Here is a 10581-nt window from a genome sequence, read left to right on the forward strand (position 1 = left end):
TGAGTAAAAATGGCAAAATGTAATTGAAAGACTACTGGGAACAGTTTTACGATAGATGAAAAGATGATTGGAATGAGTTTTTAGAAGACGTTTGTGTGAGGATAAAAAACCGATCCAGAAGTCTTGGATACACATTTTGCATCATGTTTGTCACAGGAGTTGTCATCCCAGTGTTCACTTGTGTTACGCCTGCACAGTGGGGGTGGGGGGCACAGGTGAAGCTTTTGAGCGATTAGAAACTGAAGAAAACGCAGTATTTGGATTTGTGTTTCTGATCAATGAAATTGTGAAAAAAACATTTTTTTTTGTCTGAAAAAGCAAGCTGCAATACAGATGTTGGTGGATTTATTCATCCATCTTTTATACCGGCTGGTTCATTTTCTTTTAGATCCATCGGTTTTTGCGATGGTTTTATTTTGAGATGTTTTGTTTTCGGGACGAACATTGACTGTATAAGAGAACTGGACCGAGTGATATGACATCACCCTTAGAAAATAACTTGATCCAACTCCAACCAAGTGAAGTCAATTTAGTCGCTCTTGTTTTAATGATACGCCCCCATGTCGGAACAGGAAATCACCAGTAAGCAGTGATTGGTCCCAGAGAAATGCAGAAACAGGAAGTCAGCTTTGACTGCAGAAGTGCCCCCCCCCCCTCACTGACTATAATCAGACAGCGTCTTATATTGCTGGGCGATATGATGATATATATCATGTGGGTGACAGAAAAGTGTCTTTCATGCCATTTCTCTTCTATCAGTTTATTTGTATTGCTGAACTGTTGAGTAAAAATGTGTTTTTCTACTAAGAAACTTGAAACTTTTGTACACTTTAACATGTCATCTGAGCAAAATGACATATTAAAATTGGGTTTTTTTTTTGTACTAGGGGAAATACATTGTATGTAAATCAGAAAAAATCTGAGTTATTGTTAAATTTAGTTTTGTGAATATAATACTTGGTTAAAAAATCAGGAGTTTTAATAAATATCCTTCTTGCAGCAGTGCATATATAGCAAAAACCAATCCACTTCCTGTGAGTCTGTTGGCAAAAACAATCCCTGATAATTGACTTTCGTTGTAGCTTTCTTGTTTGCATCACAATGTTTTTTGTTTGCAGTTACTTCTTGTTTTTTGTGTTATCTCTTTTTACCTTAAAAATATTTTTTTTTAATTTTTGCATAGTTTCTTTTTTGTTTGCTGTTACTTTTTTTGGCAATGGCGGTTCTTGGCTACCGTACTTAAAAAAAATAAAGTCAGAGAAAAGTAAGCAATGACATTTTTGTCATTTTTTTCAGAGAGTAAGTGAAAATACATTTATTGTATTTCTTGATGTATATTGTTATTGTGATGCACGTTTTGATCTGTATTGCCCTATAACACTAGCGTCCTACAACCTGTCAGCTTCATCAGACAGTACGATAAGAGGTCCTAGAGCTGACAGTGGAAGGGGATTCTACTAAAGAGGAGCCGAGTTAAAGCTCCGCCTTCTATTTTAGTGTTAAAACATCGGGGATTGACCGTTCATCCTGCAGACCGAGATCAGCTCTGTTGGAAAAATAAGGAATTGCGACCTATTGAAATAAAAGGAAGCTGGAAAATTTAAGTAAAGAGTTTTTTAAATTTGACTTTTAATAAGGAACAATGAAGAAAAGCTACAATCAGAAAGTAAGATCTTCCACTGTAGGTTATTTAAACTCTGGCTGCAATAGCTGAAGGCTTTGGAAGTCATGCTGTTAAAAAAATAGGGTTTTTGGGAAAATACGCTCTGTGGTCACAAACTCTCTGCTCCATTTTGATACACCCACTGTCACACAAATAGATCTGTGAACGTCTTTTTTTTCCTCGTCTTAGCTGGACTCTTCAGCCTTATCAGTTAGGAAAGCACATTTGCTTGTCCTCTACCACATTAATGTAAACTTCCTGACTCTTCTATATGCAGTTCTCTCCGAGCATCATGGGAGCACAGATGAGGATCTCCGTGACAAGGACACCAACACCAGCGTGAAGGAGGAGGAGCCACAGATTAAAGATGAGGTGGAGGAGCTCTGCATCAGCCAGGATGAGGAGCTGCCGGATCTGAAGGAGGAGACAGACTCCCTGATGATTCCTCCGTATGAGGATGATCGCTGTTTAGAACATTACCTAAACATTCAGCAGGTAATGACTAACTTAAAAGAGTTGACATCGCCTGCAGACGGAGAGACTTTAGCAGAAAAGGAGGATAGCCATGACAAAAGTCAGGCCAGTAAAACGGTTAGCCTGTCGGGAAGTCAGTCCGACTCCGACAAGTTGAAAAAGTCCTTCAAGAAGTCGCAGAAGATTCCAGAGGGAGGACGGTTTCCCTGTAAAGTGTGCAGCAAAAGTTTCCGGACGGCCGCGATCCTGGTGGCCCACATGAGGATCCACACGGGGGAGAAGCCCTTCTCCTGTAACGTGTGCGGCAAAAGCTTCACGGCGTGCGGCACGCTGGCCAACCACATGATCATCCACGTTAACAAGAGGCCGTTCTCCTGCTCTCTGTGCGACAAAAGCTTCAAACAGAGACGGCACCTGAACGTCCACATGCGGGTCCATTCTGGAGAAAAGCCCTACTCCTGTGAGGAGTGCGGTTTGAGCTACAAAAGCAACAGCGCGCTGAAAAGTCACAGGAGAGTCCACACGGCAGACGCCGACCCAGAGAGCGCGGATCAGGCGGCCGACGCTTGTGAGAAACCCTTACAGAGGGAGACTCAGAAAGACAAGAGGTACACGTGTGAACAGTGTGGGAAGAGCTTCAGTCAGGACCTCGGGCTGATGAGACACGTGCGGCTCCACACGGACGAGAGGCCGTTTGTCTGCAAGGTTTGTGGGAAAACCTTCAAACAGAGCGTGAGTCTGAAGAACCACACCAGAATCCACACGGGCGAGAAGCCCTTCTCCTGTAAAGTTTGCAGCAGAAGTTTCACGCTTGGCTCCACGCTGATCAGACACATGAAGGTCCACACCGGGGAGAGGCCCTTCCTGTGTAAAGTTTGCGGCAAAACGTTTGTGAAAAGAGATCACCTACAGGGCCACATGAGGATCCACACCGGAGAGACTCCCTTCTCCTGCCAGGTGTGTGGGAAAAGCTTCAAGCTGAGCGTGAACCTGAAGAGCCACCTGCGGATCCACACGGGAGAGAGGCCGTTCTGCTGCGAAGTGTGCGGCAGGCGCTTCGTGCAGAACAGTCAGCTGAAAGTCCACATGCGCATGCACGTGGCCAGCCAGGACGAGCCCTTTGCCTGCGAGGAATGTGGGCAGACCTTCAGCCAGATGAGTAAACTCAAGAGGCACGCGGCCGCCCACAGCGGACACAAGTCCATCGCTTGTGAGGAGTGTGGAGAAACCTTTGGAAGCACGTTGACGTTCAACGATCACATGAAGATTCACACGTCGGAGGAGCTGTTTTCCCGCCAGTCTCAAAGCGTCAACATGGAGCGGTGCTGAGACTCCAACCGCTTCTTCTGTCAGTTTAAGAGGACACAACAGGTTCTTATGGTCTTCCATGATACTTTTATGTCATACAACAAATGTGTGATAAAATTGCAAGTTTACTGCCTTACATTTAGTATAGACCACGGTCTCAAACTCAGTTTACTCTGGGGCCTCTGAAGGCAGAGTCTGGGTCAGGCTGGGATGTATGGGGTTCCTTTTGTGCCAAAAATATGTTTTTGCGTCCACTATCTATATATTTGGTCCTTTGTCTACTGAACATGTTTACTGAACATTTGTTCATGTCTTATGTACTTTTAAACAATATCTTCTGCGTGTCCTGTGAAACGACAGGAGCTAATGACGCTAGCAACTGTTGCTAAGGACTTTTCTGATGACCAGACACAAAAATAAACCAAGCTAAAACGTCTCAAAGAAGCATGGCCATGCACGAGATCCTTAGTTGTACATAGACATGAATAAATGTTCAATAAACTTGTTCAGTAGACATAAAACATGGGTGCCCAAAGTGGGGCCCGTGGACCAAATTCGGCCTGTCAAAGGTTATCTTTTGGCCCGTCAAGTCACGACTGCTGAAACCCATTGATTCTCTATGATGTTTCAAAACTCTACCGCTGTAATATACTTTTGGCCTCCGGGTGGCACTGTTAGCACTTTCTTTACCTGCGGCTAGGGGTGAAACCATAGACTGTAAAAATAATGGACAGAGCGAGCAATGAGGTCCCCCATTGGAAATACATTACTTCCTCTCCTCGCGAAAGTAGGCCTCCGCTTTCACCGTCAATTCCTGAAACGGATACCGCCATTTGCAACCCACCTTCAGCGATTGGTCTGAGTCATAGCTGAGTCATGGAATCTACAGGAAGTACTGTCGCCAATCTGGAGTGAGTTTATTGCAACCGTCCGCCTCTCTCCACGCCAGACCGCGGGATGTAAAAAGCTTCAATAACGGCGGCCCGGGAGAATGACTTTTTAGGTTTTTTTCGTTTTGATCACGTGGTCAGAAATCCTCCGGCTCTTTTCTAAATGACGTCGTTCCTGGTTAAGGTTAGGATTACGGTTATGGTTAGGGTTAGAAAAGCAAATTGTTCGTTTGTGGGGCTGTCTGTGATGCTAACGCCTCCACCAGGGGACGTGTCAAACGTGGAAAACACGTTTTAACACGTTTAGGACCGCGCATGTTATATGCACGCAAAAAACGGTTTTGACGTATATTATACACGGTATTTCCCAAATCGTGGCATATGTACGCATTTTACTGAGACTGGGCTGATTGTACAAGTCATTGTTGAAGCCTTTGAGGGAGAACCATTCCAACATTTGATTCTTTTTGTCGAGATTAAAGGAGCATTTGGGTGACGCCGCCGCTGTCTCTTCACATGCGCTGCCACGTTACAGTCTGATCAGATGCATGTGAGAAGCGCGTTCAGTGGTATTTAAAATAAATAACCATCCTAACAAGTGAACAGCTGGATCTTTTTTCTGTTTGAAAATACGACCAGGTCCAAGTTTGTCTCGCGCTCCTAAGACGGCTGCGTCTAATTCAGGCTGAAGCTGGAAAAGTGAAGAAGATGAAACTTTGGTTGGGGATTTTATGCGCATATACGCAACTTAGAATTTATAAGCTACAACCAAAACAGTGAAAGAAAGAAAAACGAATGTTAATCAAACAATAAAGTCCAAAGCACATAACCTCAGAGTGAAATCTATTTCTACAGAGTAAATCCTCATCTAAAAATGTCGACAGCATGCTCCTCTTGTTGTTTCAAACTGCTGCATCGGTACATTCCATTGAGGAAAACAACAGTAGGACAATGATTGGTACATTGTTGAATTGTAAAGTAGGTGTTAAAAGGTCTTCACGGACCCATTGATGAAGTCTGCTCCCATTGGCTACCCGTCATCTGTCACTCAAACCCCCCAGACGTTCGACGTCAGACCCACAAACGCTTATTGAGCCATCTGATTGGTCAATTTATAACTCTAATAACTTGTGATAATGCAAAAAAATCTTAAAAAAAAATTAGGATTAGAAAAAAGAAGTTAATCAGAAAGCAGCAGAGGAAGAATGATTATTCTGACATATAAAATGACTGAGAAATAACTGTCTGTTTCTCAATGTAAGTCAATGGGACTTTGGCCTTTTTGCAACCCAGTGGTACTTCCTATATGGAACATCTGATTTTATAATTTTGTTAGTTTACTGCTTAAGTTATGTTCTGTCATGTTCAGTTGTTCAATAAAAAACAAAACAACAAAAAAAAACACGGAAGTAGGGGGGCTTGCTCTGTCCAGTTATTCTTATAAACAGTCTATGGGTGAAACTAGGGGTGTAAGGGATAATCTGTGGTCCGTTAGCCGGTTCAGGACACACGTGTACCAAGAACTCATATATGTCTGTGTACAAAGTTGACTTCAATAATATATTTACTGATGATCATCTTCAAGGAACATCCTGTTGAACTCTATGAAGTCAAATGTGGATCAGATATGTGAGAATTGTTGTTCAAAATAACTGTTCATAATCTTCATTCTATGTTCCACTCATGTTCATGAGAAACCATTAAAGCCATCAATAAAAACGTTTCAGGACTTCTTTTTAATGTTTTTTGTTTTAATTCCAAATGTGTCCCACCTGCAGTGGCTTCTGGGTAATTAGAGTTTGATACACCAGACCTTGTCTGGTTTAGGACGTGTTGATGGTGTAGCTTTTTAAAGCGGAGTGCTTCCTGTCACCTTAGCCCTGCCTTATGGACATTCATCTCACAGGGTTGATCTGCAGCAGGTGAGCATAATTCAGGTGAGCTTTCATGTCTGTTAACCAATCAGAGCTGTCTGAGGAAATGAACTCTGATGTGGGTCAAACCTTTGAGGGAATTGCGTTTTCACTCAGTTTCTTTAGTTCTGTAGTTGGTTAAAGCTCCATGGTGGTGATGTTGTCTCTTTAAAGACTTTCTCCAATAAAAACGTTTTTTATTTCATGTGTTCTAATGGTGTTTTTCTGATGACGGAGGACACAGGTAAATACAATGAAAATAAAATCTGCTTTTCTGAGTATTTTTTATCCAAATTGTGGGGAATCGGGAGGAGACGCAAAACTGCCCTTCAAATAAGGTTGTGTTTGTTATATAGAAAATACACTGAATGGCTTCCTGCTCCGCTCCACTCTGATCCATTCAGTTGCCAACAAATAGATCCATGAACGTCTTTGCTTTTCTCATGTGAGCTGGAATCTAGATCAAAACTGTACGCCAATATTGCTCACCATTTTCGTGGCACCGGTAATGTTAGGTTGTGGGTTTGAGGGGCTGTAAGCTAGTGGGAGACGTTGTAAACAAGGAGACGATGGGAAACGATTATAAAAAAAAGTTTTGGCTATAAGCAGAAATAATCATAAATAAACGACCACTGGGAATGGTTTTATGATAGATCAAAATGATGATCAGAGTGGAACTTCTTGTGGTTGTTGTCTGTAGCTCTTGGGTTCTGCTCCACCTTTGCTTCCTCACGGCGCCGTCACGTCCATCAGCGTCCAGCTGAGGGATGCTGGGATCACCTGCAGAGTCATCAGCAGGTTTTAGTTTTTAACTGTGAATGGGCGGATTCATTTGTGTTTCGATCTGTTCTATCTCACATGCATTCTGCTTTTGTAAATATAAAAGACACCTCTTTATGAATGGTTTCTTCACATCAAACATTTCTGATTGTTTCTGTTTCTGACTGGAGGCTAATTAGTGTAAAATCCAGACTTGGGAATACATTTTAACTTAAGCTTTCAGAGTGTTGCTCCGGCTGCATTTGTTTTACTGCAAGAACAGAGAAAAACCTGAAACATGAACCTTTGACCTGAAGGTTGAACTGGAGTCTCTGGACAGGAAGACTATGGTTTACTATTGGATGAAAGCAGAGCAGCAGGGTTCAAGAGTAAGCTGCTGTTCTTGGGGTGGGGGGGCTGATGCTTATTCCTTTTCCATCTTTTGTATGGATCTATTTGGAGAGTTGCTAAAACTTGAACTCAACCCTCTTGAAAGCCATCAGGCCGTCTGTACCTTTTGATCTCTTAAAGGTCTTTAACATTTTGTTCTTTTTATCTTTTCAACAAAATTTCAGTAAAGTTCAGCTTTGAGGATTTTAAAAACACATAACTGATTCATGAGGCTCTGCATGGACTCGCCCCGCCTTCCCTGCTTGATCATTTCAAACGTCTGGTTGGGGTCATAATGAGGGTTTTTTTTTCTGCAGGGGCTGGGAAAGTCTTTAAGGAGGACAGCTGTTGGGCCAGAGACGATCGCTTTATAACATCTGCAGCCGTCTTCTTGAGATTTGAAACACCTTCCTGCTCCTTTGTGTTACAGATAAACCTCCAAATCTCACAAAAAAAGCCAACAACAAAAAAAAAAAACAACAATCTGACAAAAGAAATGAATCAAAGTCCACGGAAAAATGACAAAAATTGGAATGAATTGTTGCACAACAGAAGCTATAGTGCATCGATAGAGCATTGGAGGACTGAAGAATGGCTTCCTGCTGTCCAAGTGTTTCTTAGGAAAGACCCTGAACCTCAAACTGCTCCTGGTAATTGAGGTTAGAGCCAAGCAAGCGCCATCCGTGTGAACTCTGGGTCGGAAATACTCACTCTGATAGAAATTGTGTTTTTTTTTACATAATATTGTAGCATTTTTCTTATGGGAAAATACATCAATATATATATAAAATTAAGATTAAAATTGCATTTCTGATTATTTCTTTATTCAAATCATTCTGAATCAGGAACAGATGAAAAAATCCTGCTGGAAAAAGCTTGTAGCAGTGACAAATAGTCACACAGTCAGTAGGCCACAAGCTCCCTGCTCCTCTCCATTCTGATGCATCCACTTGCAGACAAATAGATCCATTAATGCACGGGTCTGCAACTTTGAATTCTGAAAGAGCCATTCGAGATGATTTCTCACTCAGTAGGAGCTACAAAGTCTACACTCACCCTTTAAAAAAACGAGACACGGATTTATATTTATGCTACTGTTACTGCTATGATAAACATAAATGACCTGCTGTTCTTTTTGCATGAATAAAACACAAAGATTAAAAGAAAATAGCCTTTTTTTAAACTTTTTGCAGAAGTTCCTTTCAAAATAAAAGAGACCCTGTCTCAAATGATCATCTCAATGAAGCAAAAGTAGTAGTAGTAAGTGCAATGTCAGCAGTGATTACATAAATAGGTAATTTCATTGTTGTTGGTGCATCTCTCCCATAAATGTAAATCTAACAAACCAAAATGAAATCTGAGCTAATTAGATCCCTGACATATTTTTCTAACACACTTAAAATTCCTTAATTTCTTCAAAAATAGAAAATTTGCTTAATAATCTGGTGCGCCTTAATACTAGTTATGCTTATTGACATACATTGATTTTTTATAGTACAGAACAGGACTCACAAAAATGTCAAAATGTTGTAGTTTGACTTGTGATACACACTGTCCTTCAACTGTTTCTAAATGAGTTCATGTTTGAGTTAGTTTACTTTTTTCCCCCTATTATTGTCTCACTTCTTACTTTGAGATTACTTTTTAAGATTAAGAAACTATTTTATTATGTGGCCGCAGGTTGTAGACATCTGAATTAATATCTTTGTTTTTCTCATCTGAGCTGGAATCTGGATCAGAACTGTACGGCTGGAAAACTCCAATACTGCGCGACCAATTTTTTTGCTACGCTAATGTTAGCTTGGGCTTGTGAGGGGCTATAAGCTAGCAGGAGAGAGTTTAAACAACGGACTGATGGGAAACAAGCGGAGCTCATTTCTATGCCAATAGTCCAGCCCACAACCCACCCACAATTTCTAATGAACTCCTGCCGCTCTGCAGAAAATATGTCTTAAAAAGGACACAACCTTTTTGATTTTGGCTAAATTAAGCATAGTCATAATTAAAAGACTAAAGGGAACATATTGATCTTTTGTTCTTGGCAGTTCTTGGTGTTTTCAGCTGTTTCTGTTTCAGGTCAGACAGATGGATAAAAACTTTATTGATCCCAGTTGAAAAATATGGGGTAATATTTGTTGAAAGAGACATTTGAAAGACTTTCTGACACAGAGCAACACATTAAGATCCACATTGATTGGCGTGAGACTTTATGGAACCTGCTCCGACTGCAGCCCAGACCATGACCGAGCCTCTGTCGTGTTTTAGAGCAGGGGCTGCGTTCTTTTCACGGTATGATTCATTTCTAAGCCTCTGAAGGATGTTGTCCAGAAGCTTTGTGACATTGGAGATCATCTGTTGTAAAATTGTTCCCAGTGGTATTTTAAATATAATAATGTTGTTTTTGGTGAAAATATTCAAAAAAAAAAAACTATCGTATAGCACATAGTTTCTGCAGAACGGCAGTAGTTCATTAGAATTTCACCTCTCAGTTGTGGTGCAGACCTGAAAGCAGGAAGCTTTTGATCCACCTAGCATATTTTCTAAATCATAAATTAGCTATTTTTTGTGTCTTCTCCTGATTTACAACAACTTGGATAAAAAATACAGCAATTTTGAGCTTAATTTTCTTCATATATGTCCACCGTCTCTAGAAAAATGACCCTAGAACACCAAAAACACAGTTTTCATTGGAGTGACTCTTTAACCCTTAAACACAAAATCTTTAACATACTGTAAGTTTTCAGTCTTTAATACGATCAATGTAATTCCAGTCAATTCTGAAGGAGAAAAGCGGCTCGGCGAGCCGCTTTTCTCCTTCAGAATTGACTGGAATTACGTTGATCATGTTAACGGTTTAAAATCGAAAAGAACATAAACACTGGAGCTCCGGTATTAAAGGGTTCTGCAACAACCGATTTTTATTTGTACTTCCTGGAAAAGTGTTTTTAGCGGCTGCTGCTGCTCATCAGAACCCCCCTCGGCTGTGTTTCGGCAGCAGCAGTAAATAACAGGACTGTCACTCATTATCCCATTAGTGGCAAACAAACAGAAGTCTGTCTCGTGTGATTGCTGACTCGAGGGCCTTCCAGCCGGCTCAGTCTGAGGACGAAGCGGCGGTCCTGATAAAAAGACTTCTCTTCTCGGAGCTGCTTTCCTTTATTAACAGCGTTACGAAGAGAGCAGA

General features: G+C 41.2%; 1 protein-coding gene and 1 long non-coding RNA gene across 2 annotated transcripts in view; both read left to right on the forward strand.

The window, feature by feature from the left end:
• The window catches only part of LOC112152024 (zinc finger protein OZF), a 5509-nt gene extending 1307 nt beyond the window's left edge, over positions 1–4202 (forward strand). The window contains exon 2 of the mRNA XM_024281245.2: positions 1941–4202. Coding sequence (XP_024137013.1) covers positions 1941–3466 — 1526 coding nt within the window. The 3' untranslated portion in view covers positions 3467–4202. The remainder of the gene's footprint in view (positions 1–1940) is intronic.
• A 1342-nt stretch (positions 4203–5544) lies between these two features.
• LOC118598839 lies at positions 5545–7894 on the forward strand. Its single transcript, XR_004948017.1, has 2 exons — positions 5545–6272; positions 7715–7894. It is a non-coding gene; the product is annotated as an uncharacterized LOC118598839 (long non-coding RNA).
• The last annotated feature ends 2687 nt before the right edge of the window (positions 7895–10581 follow it).

This window comes from Oryzias melastigma, linkage group LG6 (genome assembly GCF_002922805.2).
Source record: "Oryzias melastigma strain HK-1 linkage group LG6, ASM292280v2, whole genome shotgun sequence".
NCBI lineage: Eukaryota > Metazoa > Chordata > Actinopteri > Beloniformes > Adrianichthyidae > Oryzias > Oryzias melastigma.